Genomic DNA, 21,152 nt, shown 5'->3' with positions numbered 1-21,152 from the left:
AACTATTTTTACATAATGGTCTACAGTTTGGCACACTGAGGATATTTAATAATGAAAATATAATGTGATTACCAAGTTATTAGAAATAAATACTGATGTGCAAAAGGGCTATTTCCTTGAATCTTAGTGTAAGAATGGAAAGATAATGTTGAATGCGTCCAAAATGGAAGAAAATAAGCATTTCCTCACCACCTACCAAATCTAAGCACTGTACAAGCTGAATTTAATGTATTGTCTCATTTGACTCTAGTAATAAACGTGTCTTAGAAGTTTTAAATTAGATTGGGGGGGTACGTGTGCAGTTTTGTTACATGGATATATCGTGCAGTGGTGGAGTGTTGGATTTTAGTATATCCATAACCTGAATAGCGAACACTATACTCAATAGGTAATTTTTCACCCCTCACCCCGCTACCAGCCTTTAATCTTTTGTAGTTTCCATTTTTTATTATTCCACTCTAGATGTCCATGTGTACCCTTTCTTTATTTTCTTCTTATAAGCGAGAACATGTTGCATTTAGGTTTCTGTTTCCAAGTTACTTCACTTAGGATAATGGCCTCTAGTTCCTATGCATGTAACTGCAAAAGACAGGATTGCATACTTTCTTATGACCATGCAGTATTCTGTGGTGTGTGTGTATATATGTGTGTGTATATGTATATATATATGTATGTGTGTATATATATATATATATATATATGCATATATACACACATATATACATGTGCATATCACAGTTTCTTTATCCAGTCATTTACTGATGGACGCTTAGGTTGATTCTTTGCTATTGTAAATAGTGCTATGATAAACATACAGCTGCAGGTATCTTTTTCATGTAACACTTCCTGTTGTTTTTGTTGAGTATATACCCAGTACTAGGATTGCAGGATCGAATAGTTGTGTTTTAAGTTCTTTGAGAATTCTCCATACTGTTTTACGTAATGTTTGTATTAACTTACATTCCCACCAAGAGTGAATAAACATTTTCTTTTCTCCACATCCTTGCCAACACCTGTTGTTTTTTGACTTTTTTAATGGTAGCTATCCTTTTAAAAAGAATGAGATACTGTAATTTGCAACAATGTGGATGGAACTAGAGATCATTATGTTAAGTGAAATAAGCCAGGTACAGAAAGACAAACATCTCATATGTTCTGACTTATTTGTGGGATCTAAAAATTAAAACAGTTGAAGTAATGCAAATAGAGAGTAGAAGGATGGTTATCAGAGACTGGGAAGGGTGGTGGAAGAGAGGTGGGGATGGTTATTGGGTACAAAAATTACAGTTATAAATAATGAAAAGACACACTATTTGATCATATCATAGAGTAACTATGGTCAATAATAACTTGTACATTTTAAAATAACTGAAAGCATATAATTGGATTGCTTGTAAGACAAAGGACAAATGCTTGAGGTGATACTACATTCTCTATGATGTGATTATTTCACATTGCATGACTGTATCAAAACATCTCGTGTACCCCAGAAATCACCTAATCTGTACCCACAAATTTTTTAAATGACATTGAAAAAAACAAATAATAGCCATACTGACTGGTGTGAGATGATATCTCCTTGTGGTTTTAATTTGCATTTCTCTGATGATTAGTGATGTGCAGCATTTTTTCATATGTTTGTTGGCCACTTGTATATCTTCTTTTAAAAAATGTCTGCTAATGTCCTTTGCCTACTTTTTAATGGGGTTATCTATTTGTCATCGTGTTATTTTTATATTCTAGATATTAGTTTTTTGTTAGATGTATAGTTCGGAATTGTTTTCCATTCTATAAGTTGTCTGTTCATTATGTTGATAGTTTTTTTGTTTTTTGTTTTTTGTTTTTTTTTTTGTTTTTTTTTTTTTTGCTGTTCAGAAGATTTTAAAATTAAGTTCCATTTGTCTACTTTTGTTTTTGAGTAGTTAGTCTTAAATTCTTTGCCCAGGCCAGTGTCGAGAAGAGTTTTTCCTAGGTTTTCTTTTAGGATTTTTATATTTTCAGGTCTTATATTTAAGTCTTTAATCCATTTTGAGTTAATTTTTGTATACGGTGATATATGACCCAGTTTCATTCTTCTGCTTATGACTATTCAATATTTACAGCAGAATTTACTGAATAGGATGTCCTTTCCCCAGTGTATATATACATTTTTTTACTTTGTTAAAGATGTGTTGGTCATAGATATGTGGTTTTATATCTGGGTTCTTAATTTGGTTAAATCAATCTGTATGTATCTGTTTTTATACCAGTACCATGCTGTTTTGGTTACTGTAGCCTTGTAGTATAATTTGAAGTCAGGTAATGTGATGCCTTCAACATTATTCTTGCTTAGCGTTGCTTTGACTTTTTGGGATGTTTTTCTGATTCTCTACATATTTTAGTATCTTTTTCTAGTTCTGTGAAAAATGATGTTGGTAATTTATAAGGACTGTGTTCAATCTGTAGATTGCTTTGGGCAGTGTGGTTATTTTAACAGTATTGATTCTCCCAATCCATGAGCAGGGAAAGTTTTTCCATTTGTTTGTGTCATCTATGATTTATTTCACTGGTGTTTTGTAGTTCTCCTTTTAGACACCTTTCACTTTTTTGCTTAAAGGCATTCCTTGGTATTTTTTTTGTAGTCATTGTAAATGAGATTGAGTTCTTGATTTGGTTCTCAGCTTGATCATTATTGGTGTATAGAAATGCTACTGATTTTGTACATTGATTTCATATCCTGAAACTTTACTGAAGTCATTTATCAAATATAGGGGCCTTTTAGAGGAGTCTTTAGGGTTTTCTAGATGTAAAATCCTATCATCAGTGAAGAGAAATCGTTTGACTTTCTTTTTCCCAATTTGGATGCCTTTTATTTCTTTCTTTTGCCTGATTGCTCTAGCTAGGACTTCCAGTACTATGTTGAATTGGAGCAGTGAAAATGGGTATCCTTGTCTTGTTATAGTTCTTGGGGGAGCCGGGTGCTCTCAACATGTTCCTATTTTGTATGATGTTGGCTCTTGATTTGTCATATATGACTTGTTATTCTGAGATATGTTCTTTCAATGCCTAGTTGTTGAGGGTCGTTATCATGGGGAGAGGCTGGATTTTATCAAATGCCTTTTCTGCATCTATTGAGATGATCATATGGTTTTTGTTTTTAATTCTGTTTATGTGGTGAATCACATATATTGCTCTGCATATATTGCACCATCCCTACATACCTGGAATAAAGCTCACGTTATTGTCACGTATTATCTTTTTGATGTACTTTTGGGTTTGGTTTGCTAGTATTCTGTTGAGGATTTTTGCATCTACATTCATCAGGGATATTGGCCTGTGGTTTCCTTTTTATTGTGTCCTTACCTGCCTTTGGTATCATGGTGATACTGGCTTCGTAGAATGAATTAGGGAGAATTTCCTCCTGTTTGATATTTTGCAATCGTTACAATCGGATTGGTACAAGTTCTTTGCATGTCTGGTAGAATTCAGCTGTGAATATGTTTGGTCCTGAGTTTTATTTTTTTGGGAGATATTTTATTACTGATTCAGTTTCACTATTTGTTATTGGTCTGTCCAACATTTTTGCTTCTTGTTGTTCAATTTTGGGAGTTGATATGTATCCAGGAATTTATTCATTTCCTCCAGATTTTCTAATTTGTGTACCTAGAGATGCCCATAGTAGTCTGATAATCTTTCGTATTTCTATGGTATCATTTGTAATGTCACATTTATCATCTCTGGCTTTGCTTATTTGATTCCTCTCTTTTATTCTTGGTTAATCTAGCTAGTGGCCTATTAATTTTGTTTATCTTTTCAAGGAAAACTCTAACTTTTTTAACTTTTTGTCTTGTATTATCTCAGTTTCATTTAGTTCTGCTCTGATCTTTGTTATTTCTTCTGCTAGCTTTGGTTTTGGTTTGTTCTTGTTTTTCTAGTTCATTGAAGTACAATATTAGTTTGCTTATTTTAGATCTTTGTATCTTTTTGGTGTAGGCAGTTAATGCTATAAATTTCCATCTTAGGACTGCTTTTGCTGTATCCCAGAGGTTGAGGTATGTTGTATGTCTCTTTTCATTTGTTTCAAAAAGTTTTAATTTCTTCCTTGATTTCATTGTCCAAAGATCATTCAGGAGCAGGTTGTTTATTTTCCATGTATTTGTATAGATTTAAGGAGACTTCTTGGTGCTCATTTCTAGTTTTATTCCACCATGGTGCAAGAAGATGCTTGATATGATTTTGATTTTTTACAAATGTGTTAAGAACTGCCTTGTGGCCTAGCACATTTTCAATTTTTGATAATGATCCATGTGCAGATGAGAATAATGTACATTCTGTGGTTATAGAATAGAATGTTCTATAAATGTCTGGCCTGGAAGGATATTAATACTTGATTTTACAGACAAATAGATGTGTTCAAAGAGCTTAAGGAGTTGTTCAAGGTAACTTCAGTATTAATTGGTAGATTCTAACTTTGACCTGTCTGCCTTTGACACCATTTCTCTCCATTGTGAGATGCCAGTGAAGCTTGACTCCACCTGAGATCCTAGAGGCTAGAGTAGATGCAGAGAAGTGGCAAAGAGATTTGAAGATGTTGTGGCACTTGGTTTACCGGGATTGGGAATGTCTGGATAGAAGGTACAGAGACTGAGTGCATATGAGTCTTCAAACAGAGTAAGCAGTACTGGTAGCTACACATTAAATACTCAGAATCAAAATGCTTAATGAAATAATTCATCACCATTACTCCTGTAGTTCTTTAAAATAGAGGAAAAAGGGACTATAAGGGAAACAGGAAAATAGGCTTATGTTAAAAATGGCAATACTGTCTGAGCAGGAGGATAATCATTGGAACTGAATTTCACAACTATATTCTGTTAGCAGCACAATGCATATCATTTCCTCTGTGCTCTGCCTGTAACTTTCCACCCGAACTCTCTCCCAATAATCTTGTTCTTTTGTCTTTCAGTAAGTATTTTCAGTAAAGGTATTTTATAATTATTTATTCAATGTTATTGGTTTTTAATCTGATTTTAATTCTGTAACTATATGGAGAATGTATGGGTGGCTGCATGCATGGATTGTAGAAAGGGTAAGAAAGGCAAGAGAATTGAGGGCTACCATTTAGTCAGTAGGGACTATCCTCACTCCATGACATATGTCTGCCCATGCAAATTTTTCTATGATACCATCAGATCAGTTAGTTTGAGCCTCCTTTTATTAATGTAGTATAAATAAATTGGCAGTTCAGGTATTATTTAAGGATTTAACACTTACTGTGTATTTCTCCAGACCTTAAAACTTTGCTGTAACTTCACTTCTTTTCATGACTTTTTAAAAATCACCTTCTCTTCCTGTACTTATGATGTCTATTAGAAAGGATGATAGTCAGAATGTATTAGATGAGGGTAAAATAGATTAGTATTAGGTTATTGCAGTTGTTTAGTTTCAAATCTTTGATATAAATATGGCTAAATATGAATTCTTTAAACTAATTAGATGCAAATATTTTTGGAATTTATACTGCTTTCCAGGCAAAATGCAAAACAATTTTACCTTATTCAATCTTCTTAACCACATAAAGAAATAGGCAGTTTTATTATCTCAGTTTTACAAATTAGGAAGCTGAGGCTTGGTGTGGTTGATGACTTTCTCAAAGTCACGTGGTTGGTTATTGATGCTTCCAGGAATTACACATAGAAAATCTGATTTCAGATGCTACACTTTTGACTACAGTTTTACTTTCTCCTCATAGTCATGCACAAGTTTTGGTCAATCTGTTTCATCCCATGTCCTTTTCCATATGTAGGAGTACATTAATTGTCTACTTTATTTTTAAAACAGTTTCTTTTCATATTTATTGAGTCCCCTTCAGGCTATTGAGAAGCATTTAGTGTGCTTTTATAGCCTTTCAAATCTCCATTGAAACGGTCTTTCCGAACCCCCATTTGGTAGCTTAGGAGTTGGCAGAAACATAAACATTCATTTCTAACAAAAAGATTTCACATTTCTAACAATGTGTTCTGATATAAGGACTAATAAAGATCTTCAATCACCTTTAAGTAAGTGAATATCAAAAGCTTTTCTAGGGGAGCCTGTTGGGGAAGATTATTTAAAATATTCAGCAAATTTATAACAAAGTTACATACCATAAATAACTCTTCATGGAAAGCTAGACAATACTGTGACCAGCCAGGCTTAGCAAAGTGAATATTTCACTGCAAATAAAATTGAAAGTCCTTTCCAGATCATTTCATTCAGGCCAGCAAGGGATATAGAGCCTAGCCCAGTGTAGAGGTGGTAGAAAGAATGGGGCATAGAGGAAAAGAGAGTGAAAAAAATAAATTACCTACCACCCCATCATTTCCCAAAATATCCTAACACTTTGTGATCTGTACTTGAAGTTTTTATTTGAAAAAAAGTCAATTCCTGTCCAGATGTCTTGAATTATCATGATCATTAGTTTCTAGGGATTTTTTTGTTCATGAGACAGCTTTTTTAAGATACTACTTTCCTAGATGTTAGACTCAACTCTATTCCTAGAACATTCTGAATTCTTAATGTCCTTTGGAAATTTTATGTTTGCTACAATTTTTTTCTCGTTAGTCTTTCCTTATGTGTGCATTTATTTAGATGAACTACAAACTACTTAATATTTGTAATTAAACATCTAAATATATTAATTTTAAAGTCATTTTTGGAGACAATAGATTGTCTTCCAATTCATGATGAACAGTGGTCTTTGTTGTTTCTAGGGGTGTGGTGTGTGTGTGTGTGTGTGTGTGTGTGACCTGCAAGTACTGGCAATTTGCTGTTGGGCATTCAATGAAGTAGGAGGAGTAGTTAAAAAAAAAACAAACTTTACATATAGGTAACAGCTGTTCTTTCCTGTTTCTGGTAGCTGAGTCTATGCTATGGCCAAAAGAAATAGACAAGTAAAACAAAAGCTTCTCCCATCGAATTTACAGGATACCCCAACCTTGTTTTTGTTTTCTATTATACTACTTTTCTATGAATTATTGCTCTTCACCTTTAAACATCAAATCAAAAATTTCCCTAGCCATACATAATTCCCTGTCTTTATTTCCTAAGTTTTATTTTACATGTGTGCTAAGAAAGGGTAAAATAGCATAGGTCTAGAAGAAACACTGAAGTGGCTCTCCAGTGGTTATTCTAAGCCACTTTTGAAAACTAACTTGACATGGACAAGAGCCAGAGGAATTCAGTATTACTGATGGCATTTAAAAGAAGTCCAAGAAAAGTCATGTTTAAATAATAAAATTGGGAACATGTACTAAGGGAGTAACAAATTTCGTTAAGCCCTTTAACTAGAGACTTATTTACAAGAAATACAATTATTCATAGAGGTATAACAAAAACTGTTTGTCAAATCTAGGCATTCTTAATGTGAAATCTCACTGTTGCCCTTTTCTCTTGTCATAAAGAAAAAAAATACAGTATTTGACATTCGAGAACAAACATTGGTAACATTTGTATCTATCTAATAATGGTAATGAAATTTAATTAGGAACATGATAGATTTTTGAAATCTGGTAAGTGTTACAAAAGCATTCCTTTAATAAAATAATGAAAATAAATGCATAATAAAATACCTAGTATGTGTGTATATATGTGTATGTGTATGTACAATCTGGAAGCTTTTAATAAAGGAAAACATTTTAAAAATATTATATCACATTATTTTAATTTGAAGGTATTATTTTCTGACAAACATTTTTGTGTACTTCTGTAGGGATACTTCTATATTTGGAAATAATTTGGTTCATATTTCAAGCTTCATTAGCAAATCAAATATATATCTCCATTTTATAACTTCATCTATGAAAAATTCAAATCCATAAGAAGTCAGTATTTAAAATTTTAATTAAATATAGCCTTACAACACTTCAGCGTATTATTGTTTTAAAATACTCTTGAGAATCCATTTCTTTCCAACTAGAGAAGTAGGCAGGCATTCTTTACCCCAGTGATCAAGGCCTTTATTCATAGATTCCTAGGCTGGCAGAACAATTGAACTTTTTAACGCCAGCTTTTTATCTGTGGCGTTTCTGCTACTTGTAAGAATCATTGTAAAAAAAAAATAAAATTAACCCTGGACGTTGGATAGTTTATAATCTGTATTTTGTTAATATTAAGGAGATTAGCTAATACTGTGATATTCACTAGTATTTATTTCGCATTTGAAGTCTGAGAAAATAGGAGATATGCTTACAGTTTTACCATAGCTTTTGTCTTATAGCTATTTAGTGTGCTCAAAAAAGTCACTTTAACCTTTTTTAGTTTAATTCCTAATTAGCTGAGAAAGAAGAAATACGATTTAAAAAGTCATAGAGGATAAGAGATGCTGGTAATAACATTCAATCACATGCACCTTATGCAAGTCTAGTCCAGTACTCTGGACTCTTCAACCTTCTTAGTCACTGTAGAGAGGCTTTCCCCGCTCCTTTATTTCCTTCTACTCACCGTAAGTCCAGAGGGTTCTTGTGTTTGATTTTAATGCTATCATCTCAGAACTCGCTTTAGTGGTACTTTATGTTAGCACTTCCGCCAAGCATAAAATATAAACCCTTGATCAATACGGCAAGAATGCCATTTCCGATTATAAAACAAATAGATAAACGAAACAAAATCAGAACAACTAAGTAATGGAGAAAATAGTAGGTTTGATCACATAGCCTTTAAAAGACTCAATATGAGTTGGGTTCATTCCATGGATCAAACAATGTTTTTCTTACATTTCTTAACTGAAATATATTAAAATTGTGAAAAAGCAATTTACATGTAAAAATGAAAACTATGGCATTATTTACTTGTAATTTTGTAATATATGTAATTATATATACTCATTGAAGGACAGAAAAGAATTGGCTAAATTCAGAAAACCAACTTATCATACATTGGCCACCAAATTATCATTTTAATTATTATTTGAAACATTCCTGGCTGACACATTCAAAATGTTCCCAGTCCTTTCTTATATAACTCAGAAAACACAGACTCAACATGATTGTCAAGGACAACTCTGAATTTTAATGTTTCCATTTTTGGCCTCATGACAGAAAGTGTTTTATTAACCATTATATGCTCTGGAATGTCAAAGGCGTGATAGGCAGTATAGATTCCACACAACACACAAAATGGATGCATAGTCATTTTATTCTAAATTGCTTTACTTGAAAATGTAGCGTGAAAATCTAGAGAGACGAAATAAAAAGAAGTGATTTTACAGTGTTATAAAATGTTGAGGCTTGGAAAATAAGAAGCCTGGGATAAAAATGCTCATGCATTTGAGATTGTGATTCAGCCATCCTAATGAGTTCCCTTCCACCTGCGATAGTGTTTGAATCCCTAAGAGCTAGGCTGATAGGTGCTAAGCACTGTTGTTTTGCAAGTAGGCACAGCATGTTTGCCAGAAAGTAAAGGGAGATGTCCCAAGCTGGTTTCTCCACTCTTGTGTTATGTAACAAAATGTTCTAAGAAGCAAACTAGTTGGCTAGAAGTCTCAAATAGCTATTCAGAGAAATCCCAATAATAAATAGTGTATCAGGGTAAGGTCTTAAGGGATCTGGAGCACCCAGGTAAGATACCTTGGTTCTAGAGCAGCCTCCTTTGTTTACCCCTAATTTATCCCTGTTCATCATTACAAAATAATTGTACGTCATGTTTTTAAAAAAGATTGGAAATACTACTTTGTGACAGCCTCACTTAAAAGGGGGAAATGATTTTTTCAGAGCCACATTTGTAAGTTAGAAAGGCAAGATTTGAATTATTCTGGTTTTATCCCAGGGTTCATTTGAGACCAAGTGGTTATTTTCTGTTGAGGTTAGTGTAATTGTGATTACACTAAAAATCACTAATTCTTCCTACTATATTGTAATCTTTGTGAAATCAGGAAGGAACAAACTCATCTGTGCATATTTTCCCCAAACTTCCACATGGCACCATTTATCTGAGAAACGTTTATTGATCTTTATTTGCTTATAATACATAGTGAGAAGGACAGAGAGCATCTCTGTTCTAGTGGATTGCAAATTATAGTAAGTAGAGACAAAAGGACTAAACTGATATATAAGAAATTATTGAGTAGTTGCGATGCTATGATTAAAAAAATGACAGAAGTAGCGAATTACTTGGGAGTAACATTGGATAGTTTGCTCATGAAAAGCTGCTCTGGGTAGGTGACACTTATATTGAGTCCTGAATGATAAAGAGATGATTTAAACATCTGGAACAAAAGCAATCCCAGTAGAGGGAACAGCTTGACACATTTTTGGAAGAGAGACAAAGGAAGTCGTTCTGAAACACTGTGAGGGCGAGAATGGTATACAGTTAGACTGGTGAGGTAGGCAGGTGCTAGATCATATAAGAATTTCAGGTAAAGAAGTTAAATTTTCTTTCTTAGTAAGATAGGAATCTATTGGTTTTTATAAATCGGACTGACACCTGATTTGTAGTTTGATCGGAAGAGAAAAAACCAGTAAAGGAGCTAAAAAGTAGCGCATAGGCCAGGCACGGTGGCTCACGTCTGTAATCTCAGCACTTTGGGAGGCTGAGGTGGGTAGATTACCTGAGGTCAGGAGTTTGAGAGCAGCCTGGCCAACGTGGTGAAATCCCATCTGTACTGAAAATACAAAAAATTAGCTGGGCGTGGTGGTGTGCACCTGTAATCTCAGCTACTCTGGAGGCTGAGGCAGGAGAATCCCTTGAACCTGGTAGATGGAGGTTGCAGTGAGCCAAGATCATGCCATTGGCATTCCACCTTCGGTGAAGAGTGAGACTCCGTCTCCAAAATAGAAAAAAAAAAAAGTAGCACATATATAGGTCAGTAATCAAGAGAGTGTGTCAAGAATGAGGGAGTGGCCAATTAGGTTAGTAATCAACATGTCAAGTAAGATGCTATAACAAATGGTTATTGAATTTAGGAACATGAAAGTTGATGGTGTCCGTTACAAAAGGTATTTCAATGCGATAGTGGGCAAAGTGAATAGTAGGATAAATATGTAGACACAGTAACTATAGGATACATTTTTTTTTTTTTCAGTGAAGAGGAACACGTAATAGGACAGTAGCAGGACCAGTTTGTTGAATCAAGAGTTCGTACTATTTTTATGGTAATGGAGAACTTCAGTAGAGAAAGAAGAGCCTGAAAATACCAGAAGTGCTGATAGTTGTAGGAGAAAAGTCCTTGAAAGGGAGAAAGGGGGTGGGACGAGAAGGAGAACATCCTACAGTACCTTTCTTAACATTTGTCTTCTCTATATATTTTCCAGTTAAATTAACAATAAAACATATAAATTTTACTGAGCATCATAGCAGAAAATTGGCTTGGAATGGTTCTAGTTTAATGAAAAATAGGACTACCTGAGATGTAGCAGAAATAAATTTCACCATTTGAGAGCAAATGATTTCAACATACATGTAAGAATATTATTTTAATTTCCTTTAATACATTTTATCTTTCAGGTGCTTCAAGAAGATCTAGAACAAGAACAAGTCAGGGTCAATTCTCTCACTCACATGGTGGTGGTAGTTGATGAATCTAGTGGAGATCACGCAACTGCTGCTTTGGAAGAACAACTTAAGGTCAGATTATTTTGCTTAGTAAACTAAATATGTCCTTTAAAAGAACTATAACTTGAAAAGTGTTTTAAAAATTTAGAATGCAATTTATATATTAAAATACTTAGAATACAATATGTTTACAATATATACATACACTCATAATCAGCTAAAGTGCTGTGCTTTAAAGAATTGCATACATACCATTCTGATACAATAGTAACTAATTACAGATGGGTAAAAATCTAATACTTTAGCAGAAAATTTCAATTAATATTAAATAAGGCTGGGAAGCAGGGGTTGAAGGGAGGTTACTGGTTAAACAAAATTTAAATGCAGACATTTTTCTAAGGCATAGAGTATTTCCATTTAAAATAACAATTCAAAGCACCCATTTCATCATTAGCTGACCCAGCTTGGATAGCTTTTCAATATGATTCATCCAAGGTGATGCTTGTGTGGTTAAGGCATCTTGAAAAACAGTCCATAGAAGTCACAGATGGTTGTATGGTGGGCCTAAACTCTTCTGTATTCGTTTTCCTACTTGCTTTTATTTTACCTTATTTTCTGCCTTTATTTCTTTGGCCCAAAGATATCTACTAAATATCGGTAAATGTATTGATTATCCCTAATTTGCTTAAACTCTATCTGCATTTGTGCATGATTGCATACCCCTTTAATGGCTGCTGCCTTCCAGCCTCCTCTTTTCTCTTCAATCTCCTTTCCTCTTTTGATGTTCTCATTTTGCCTCTGTAAACCTCTGTAGTGTCATGTGACTTTGGGATAATCTAGACTAGTGTCTAAAAGGGCAGCATTAAAAGGAATCAAGTGGAGAGAAAGCCCTTGCTATAACTTTTCTTTCATTCCGTCCCATCAGTTCCCTCAGTCCCAAAAGAATCCATGCTTGAGTTCTATACTTTATTTAACTATTGGCTGGAATTGTCCTGGAATGCTCTGCTTTCATTTGACTTTGAAACAGAGATGATTCTTTCTTAGGTTCTTTGCAAGTGATATAATCTTGTCTTACCTAGTTTAATTTTTTAAAGCAAGAAGAAGAGGAAGAGAAGACGGTAGAGAAGGAGGAGTAAGGAGAAATCATAAAGTATTAAAAGATAGATAAAGTATAAAAACATAAACATAAATTTAACACAAATACCCTGGGTATGTGATAATTCTAGGGTAGCTTCAGAGACTATGGACTATAATATGTTTCATACTGGACTGAGAGGTATTCTAGTAGAAGTAATTAGAAGAATTACAGGAAAGAGAAACAGGTATTTGGATCCCCTAAGAGAAAAACAATCATCAGGAATCAGAGACGGATCTTAGCAGGCTTTTTATTAGAGCAGAGTCTGGCTATCCATAACTTATTCCTCAAAACCTATTAACATTGAGTGCCCATCCCACGCCTTCTCTTCCTTCTCCCTGGCATCCCACATCACCACAATGCCTTCATCCATTGCACTAAAGTTCTGTTGAAATGCCATCCAGAGGCTCAAAAAGGATAGCCAGCTGTCTTTGGTAAAGAGGTACAGATGGGGGAAACTAGGAAGGGAAGTCCCTATTTAGTCCAATAAGGAAGAGAGATGCATAGTTAACACCCTGAGTTAGAACTCTAAAAATACATCCAATAGAATATATCTGCATGTATTGATTTATTCTATAAATTCTATTATGATGATATGTTAAGATTTCTCTAACTTTAAAATACTTTTAGAGTCTTCTTTGGAAAAGGTTTGAAGAAACCCAAAGACAGGTCAGAATATATGCTTAGAGATTCTGAAAGATGACATAGCTTATGACGTGTAATATTCTGAAAAGTGTTCTCTGTGATAATTAGATTCTCTCTCTCAAAGGTTCACCTTGTACCTCAGCAATGTTACCACAGATTAGAGTCTTCTCCTTTACTTTAGAGGCTTCCAGGATGTCAGTGCCTAGAGAGTCTGTTTTGTAGGCAGTGATGCCAGTTAACTAATTGGATTGAGAAATATTTTTATAAACTAAATTTTATAACTAAAATTGGTCATTTATATATTCTTCAGTCTTAGAGGTCATTACTACATCTCTTTCTAAGCATTCCACATCCCATTTTTATTTTTTTCAACAAGTACTTGTTATGTTCTTACTATGTCCCAGGGATTGTGTTGGGTAACCAGGTAAGACAGTGAAAAAAAGGGAATTTGTCACTATCTACCCTGGTTGGGATGGGTAATTTAAGAACCTACTGCCTTACTTGGAACCCTGGAACAGTGGTGACCATATCTCAGGCTCCCTGTTTGCAATAGAATGCTAATTCTTTGTCATCCATGGTCACTATGATAGGCAGGTAGGCATGGGAACTGCTTTCTTGGTACGCGCAATCCAGTATAGAAAATAGACGTTAATAAAGTATTTTTAAAAATGAGCAAATGTTTAAGAATGGATGCACCTTATTTATAAAGGCAAAAAAGAAGCTTTTGTGACAGGAAATTATTCTGACTTAAACTGAACTTTGAAGGAAATAGATGATTCCTTAGGAAAGTTTTGTTTAAGCTAAGATCTAAATAATAGATTGGAGGAAAATGGATAAAGTGTGCATGTAAGTGTCATGGGATCCTTGGGTGTCACTTTGACAGCCAGAAACCTCTGTGGTAGGCAGCACCTCTGCCTGGGTTTTGCTTGTGCCCACTGGGCTCCTTCCACCCACTCAGCCTGGCAGGCTGTGCTTGGCTTGCACTACCGGCCCGGATCCCATGCCTGCCAAGGGCAAGCCAGGCACGGAGCAGCAAGAGGTATTTGAGCAAGTAAGCAGGCCTGGCCACTGTGCACAGCCAGGCATGCCAACTGCATCGGAAGGCAGCTCCAGGTGCTAGTATAGGTGGCAGCTCCATGTGAGCCTGTGGCTGGATCAGATGTACCACAAGTAGCTTCTGCTGCAGGCACCAATGTCTGGATAGGGGAAAGCGGTGGCACCTGAAATCTCAGAGATACCAGGAACCGCAGAGCCCCAAAGAGGGTGTTACAGCATGTCACAGCCCTGGCTTGAGGAGCCCCAAGGTCTGGGCTTTGCAAAAGGCCACAGCTCTTCTCTCTTTCTCATTGCCCACAACATGGTGAGCGGGGGGCATGTTTCAGCCCTGTTTGTGTTACAGCTCTTTTTTTCCTGCCATTCAGCAAGTCCTGAGTTCTTGTCCCATGTCTAGGAAGAATGAGGTACATGGACAACTGGAGGGTGAGCAAGGTGGAGAGGAGCTTCATTGAGCGAGAGAACAGCTCTCAGGAGACCCATGGTGGTTAGCTCCTTTCCACGGGCAGGTCGTCCCAGGGAGTGTCCAGCTCTCAGTAGAGAGAAGACCCCTGGTGGGTGCCTCCTTTATGAAGGCAGGTCATCCTGAAGAGTCAACAGACAGAAAGTAGGTAGTTCCTTCCTGCAGCTAGTATTCCTATTTTCTAAGTTTGTCTGAGTCTGGGGATTTTATGGGCTCAGAAGGGAGGAGGTACATGCTAATTGGTCCGTGGACATCCATGGATAGGCCCGGAAAAAGCACCACAATTTGTCACTCTGGGCCGCAAACTCCACCCGGAACTGGCAGCCCAGCCCCCAGGCTTCAGGCCATTACTGGCTTGAAGGAGGCGTTTCTTTGTGGATCTGCCCCTTTCTGCCCAGGAGCCGGTCAGCCTCCTGCCACCATCAACATGCCACCCGTGGAGCCTAGGCAGTTTATGCCAAGGAGTACCTGCAGGCCCACACTGAGCCACCCTCAGTCCCCACTCAACCTCTCTCCCATGCTCATCAGTGCCCAAAGTCCAGAGTGGCCCAAGGCAGCAGGGGGCTGGTATGCCAGCACTGTCCCAAGCACAAACATAATCAATCAGGTTGTGACAGCACCCGGGTTCGGCTGCAACTTTGCTTCTCCTAGGAGCCAGTTCTGGGAGCAAGGATATGCCAGGGAGTGGGAGCAGGCACTTCTGACTATGTGGAGGCAGGGGGGCTTCCCTGGCCCCCAAGAGTGCAAGAATGCCCAGGTCCGTAGCTGTGGTTGGGTGGCTGCAGCTGCACCTAGAAGCGTGGGGCTCCCACCCTGTCAACTCAGTAGGGAGCAGGGCTCCTGCTTATTCCTGGCCCTTTGTGGCTCCACAAAGTGCACAGCCCTGGACACGCCTCACTTGCTGCAGCTGGCCTCTTTGCAGTGGCCACTCCAGACAGGCTGCTGCTGCCATCATAAGGGAGATTGGTGGAGGTGGGTAGAGTTTCTAGGATGGATAAATGGTAAATCAAGAGAGCGTGGTTTAAAAAAACCTGCATGAAAAAAGACTATAAAAAGACCATAAAGAAAGCCTTTTGTTCTACAGAGATAACTGTTTCTAATAAAGAAAGAACCAGAAACATTGTTAAGCCCATAGCTTATAGAAGATGCTCTAATGAAAATATCTTTCAGAGAAAAAGCAAAGCCATTAAATCCCTATTTTTAGATATGTTATTCTGTACAAGTTAAAAGTTGAGAGCCAACTATAGATGTATTGAAGGTCTGTATGGTCATAGAACCAGGAGAATTTCTGGCATATAAAAGACATTTGAATTATTTTGTTAAAAGACTTTAATATTGAAGTCACTGCCTAATATTTTGGAGAATTAAAAGTACATGAAAAGAACGAGGCCAGGTGCGGTGGCTCACACCTGTAATCCCATCACTTTGGGAGGCTGGGGAGGGAAGATTGCTTGAGCCCAGAAGTTCAAAGATTAGCCTGGGCAACATAGCAAGACTATCGTATCTTATTTTGATTTTCCTAATAAAAATAATTATAAAGAATGGATAAAGACAGAGTGTATTAGGGTTCTCCAGAGGGACAGAAACAACTGGATGGATGGATGGATAGATAGATGCATGTATGTATGTATATGTAAAATATACATTTAGGAGTTTATCATGGAGAATTGGCTCACATGATTACAAGGTGAAGTGCCATGATACGCCATCTGCAAGCTGGGAGAAGAGAGAACCTAGTAGCCTGGTGCAGTCCAAGTCCAAAAGCCTCAAAACCAGAGAAGTTGACAGTGCAGCTCTCAGTTTGAGGCCAAAGGTCTGAGAGCCCCTGGGAGGTCACTAGTTTAAGTCCCCCAGTCCGAAGACTGAAGAACCTAGAGTCTGATGTCCAAGGACTGGAGGATAGGAAGCCAACTGCCCTGCAGGGCACAGGAAGAAAGTGAGTAAACTTACCAAGCAAGCTACTTTATCCCTCTTCTCTTGGCTTTGTTGTAGTCTAACTGGCAGCTGATTGGGTGGTGCCCACCCACTTTGAGGGTGAGTCTTCCTCTCCCAGTCCACTGGTCCACATGTCAGCCTTCTTTGGCTACACCCTCACAGACACACCCAGAAGAAACAATACTTCATCAGCGATCTAGGCATCCCTCAATTCCTTGAAGTTGACACATAATATTAATCATCACAACAAGCATTCTATTTTCAAGAAGGAAAACCTGGAAAACACAATTTTGGATCAGATTATTAAACATAAACCCATGCACACTGGTATGGTTTCTCACTTATCTCATGTAGTTAATAAACATATTTATTGCCTGAAGGAATAATTTTTGCAGATGAGATCGTTTTCTAAGAACTAAGCTACATTCGTTAAAATTGAGTCATGAAAACCAACTTTATATCAGATGACATTAAACAGTTTGTAGAAATACTTTGTGGTATTATTAAGACAAATTGTTAGACTTATTAAATTGGCTGATCCAATGGAATGGAATGAATATGAGGTATTTTGATTTTCCTAAAGGTTTTAGCAAAGTGTCCCCATGATATTGTTTATTGGTAAGGTGAGTCTGTCTTTCTCTATGAGGGTTGGTGGATGAGTCTGTGTTTCAATATATTCCTTTCTAGTATCTGACTTACATGCTAGAGCATTGGACTGAAAATGATTATACACCTTTATTCAACCTGCAGTGTTGGAAAATTCTAGGGAAGGAAGCTATTTGAGGATTTAGCTAGGGCTCTGTGTGATGTATGCCCCTGTAGGAGTGGTTAATGGAATATTTCTGCTCCCATATTAACTTAGAAGGTTTTTAGCTATGTGCTGAAGATTTACAGTATCATATACAAATGTTACATCCTATTCTTTTAAGTCAGGAAACTCATGTTTATAGTTTGAAATGTTGCTGCTTTTTAAAAACGCAAGTAGTATAAATCAATTGAATTAGTTTGAGATAAAAAGGGTCTGACTTCCCATCTATAGATACAAAAGTTAATATATGTAAATGTAAGTGTATAAAAATACATGTAATTGTATCTATATAAAAATATATGTATAAATGTATATATAGTTTATATACATCTCTTTATATTTGTATATATATACATACGTATATCTTTGTACGTGTGTATTTATATGTATATACATACATATACATAAACATAAGCACATATGAGAAAGTGCACATGCTTACTTTGAAACAAGTTTGATATTAAGAAGGATTATACAGACTCTTAATGCAATCATAGACTGTGATATAGTGTCTATATTACAGGAACTAATAATTATACTCCATGCTGGTTTGAATACACTATATTTTAGGCCCACAGTTGTTACTCTATCTTAGCGGGATTTTCTCAGATGTCGGCATCCTGTGAAGAATATTTGTAGAACGGGTGATTATTTAATTAAAAAATAACTAATCATAGGGAAATGGCACATGAACACTATTGTCACGGTAAAAAAGGAAGGCACTTTCTCCGTGGTTTTTCAAAATGTTGTAATATCAGAAACAGACAGAAGTTGATAACTCTGGATGTCTTCTGCCCAGATCTTTCCTGAGTCCATTTTCTTCTAATTATCTTCTGAACATATCCTTGAAGTCCAATCAGCACTTTAAGCTCAACAAGATGAAACTTAACTCACTGTACATTGCCTTCCTTTAAACCTGCTTTCCTTACTGAATTTCTTATTTTTGTTATTGCACTAGCATTTATCATGACACCTGTACCAGAAACCTAGAGTCATCCCAAAGTCATCCCTGTCCTTTCCCTTATGAGCCCTTTGCATGCAATGTCAAAATATTTCTTAACCTTATCTTGTATTTATTATTTCATCTTTGTTCTTGTCAACATTTCTCAAAGTAAAGGCCATATCATAAGCCCCCAAAGTCCTTGCCTTCAGTCTTACCGCTCTTCCATCCAAACTCCACATTGAAGTCAGTGTGGGTTCCCAAGAGCCTGTTTAATCATTTCTCCTTTGCTTAAAATCCTGAGTCACTTTCCAGATTCCGATACTTTGGCCTACAAGGTATTTGATTACCTGACTCCTACCTGTCTCTCTAGACTTGTCTCATGTTATCTGCTTTATGTCCCTCAACCTGCATTTGATTCATACAAGCTGTTTCTGATACCCTGTATGTTACCACCTCTTTGCACATACCACCGGGTTTAAACAGAAGACTCTGCTTCATAAGATCTGCTTTGATAATTTCATCTATGTATGGAAAACTCATTTCAAGTTTTCTTCCATGAAATTGGCCACTCTACCTGGTGATGACTACTCCCTCTTTGTGCCATGTCTGTACCCTAATGATGTCCGTTTGGGCACCTATCATATACTTTTGCAGTTAATATTAATGTGCTTTACTCTTTTATTAGAATCTAAGTTCCATGAGATGTGTCTTACACATTCTTGCATGCATTGTTAGATACAACTAATCAGTAATTCGTGTAAGATAACTGAATGAACCTATTGGCAGATGGTTGGATATAATTCCAAGAAAGAACTTTTGACTTACAAGGGAGAGCTTTTTGTTGTAAGGCAATTAAGAGGAGAAACTCTAGAAATAGACCCTTCCTGCTCTGTTCCTTATCTACAGTATACCTTTGGGTAAGTCACTTGGCTTTAGTTTCCCCATCTTTAATATGAAGATTGTATTAGAACCTACGTTATCGGATATCTGTAAAGGGTAAAAGGGTAGTTGAGAAGCTAAAGCATTTAAAAATCACTGAAATACAGTAAGCAATAATATTAGTTACTATTATTATCATCATCACCCCAGAGCATTCTTACAATGGGATAAGAGTTGTAGAAAGTGGTGAGCTGCTCTTCATTAATAATATTTAGCACAAACTGGAATCTCATGTTCAAGTATGGTTTAAAAGAGATGACATATACTGAGTGGGAAGTTAGACTTGATAACCTCCAGTGTCCCTTCCAATACAGGTGGAGTGCGAGAAAATAAAATGAAATACTGCCTAGTCTTATCTAGTAGAAGCATAATTCTCCCTGATTCTGTAGAGAACTTCAGCTTTAAAAAGCATGATTCTCAAAATTACTTTCATAATAAAAAACAATCTGACTGTAATGGCAAAATATAAAGAAGTCAAACAGTACATTCTGCCAATTATTTTGACTAACTGATAATTTTCAAAGGTGACAAATCTGAATAAGTAGACAATAAGAATGACAGACATTTAATGGTAACATCTTTTTGGACATTGTTGTTAGTGTCATTAATAGTTTTAACTTGTGAAACGTGAGTATCACACAGGTTACAAAGGGAATGTGCTATATCTCAGTTACAAAGAAAATGTTAAAATAACAAAGAAAGCCACTTGGAAAGAAAATGCTATACTGTGAAAGGTAGTTGTTCAGAAAGACGATAAAGTCTGATTTTTTCTCATCACCTAAATGTCAGGTAACTGATATTTTTCTAGTACGTATCTTCGGGATAGTATGAGAAAGAAAATTTTATAGAATGTTAGACCCTATCAAATTAAGAAATAGAAGTTATTTATGAAGAGGAATATGGTTGAAATATTTTGATGTTTCACTCTAGTTCCTAATTTTATATTTGGTGAATTAAACACATTAAAAAAAACTTTAAATGTGATGGAACTAATCCACAAAGCTAAGCATCAACATTTGTTGCCCATGAAGCAATAATTATAATTATTAGCTTGCTTATTATGTTTCAGGAGTTTTACATGCTTTGTATGTAATGCCGCCCCTATATCACAAACGAGAAAGCCAATGCATAACAAAGTTAAATCCAAGTTCATATAGCTTGCAGGTGGCAGGGCTGACACTGATAATCAAGTGTGTGACAACTCAACCTGAGATTTCTCCTAATGTCTCAGATTCATAGTAGAAAATTGCTATGTGGCCTTGAGAAAATTATGTGATTTTTTTCAGTTTTGGTTTACTAATCAGCGATGGGGGAATACAGAAACCTATCTAACAAAGTAATGTATTTGTACCTGTAATTTTAACTCATTCATGTAAATTCTATCTGTATAAAATGCAATATATATTTATATATATATATAAGTATATATAGCATTTGCATGAATGAGTTAAATTTACAGGTACAAATATATATAATATAAACATATATTTAGTTATTTTACACCTGTCACACTCAATTGCATTAGTATATAAATATTTTTTCTTCTGGAACAACACTGTAGTAGAATAGAATGGTTTATATATATATAGTTTATATATATATATAGTTTATATATATTTTATATAAGCAGTTTATATATATTAATACCTGTCACACTGGATTTCATTAGTATTTAAAATTTTTTTCTTTTCTAGAACTACACTGTTTAATAAGGAAATTGCTA

The 21,152-nt window shown here is 35.9% G+C and overlaps 1 protein-coding gene across 1 annotated transcript in view; it reads left to right on the top strand.

The window, feature by feature from the left end:
• DMD (dystrophin) overlaps positions 1 to 21,152 on the top strand; it is a 1,770,560-nt gene that overhangs the window by 242,370 nt on the left and 1,507,038 nt on the right. The window contains exon 11 of the mRNA XM_030807549.1: positions 11,461 to 11,580. Within this exon, the coding sequence (XP_030663409.1) occupies positions 11,461 to 11,580 (120 nt within the window). The remainder of the gene's footprint in view (positions 1 to 11,460; positions 11,581 to 21,152) is intronic.

The sequence above is a fragment of the Nomascus leucogenys genome, chromosome X (genome assembly GCF_006542625.1).
Source record: "Nomascus leucogenys isolate Asia chromosome X, Asia_NLE_v1, whole genome shotgun sequence".
NCBI classification, from domain to species: Eukaryota; Metazoa; Chordata; class Mammalia; order Primates; family Hylobatidae; genus Nomascus; species Nomascus leucogenys.
This window is presented reverse-complemented; position numbering and strand designations above follow the sequence as displayed.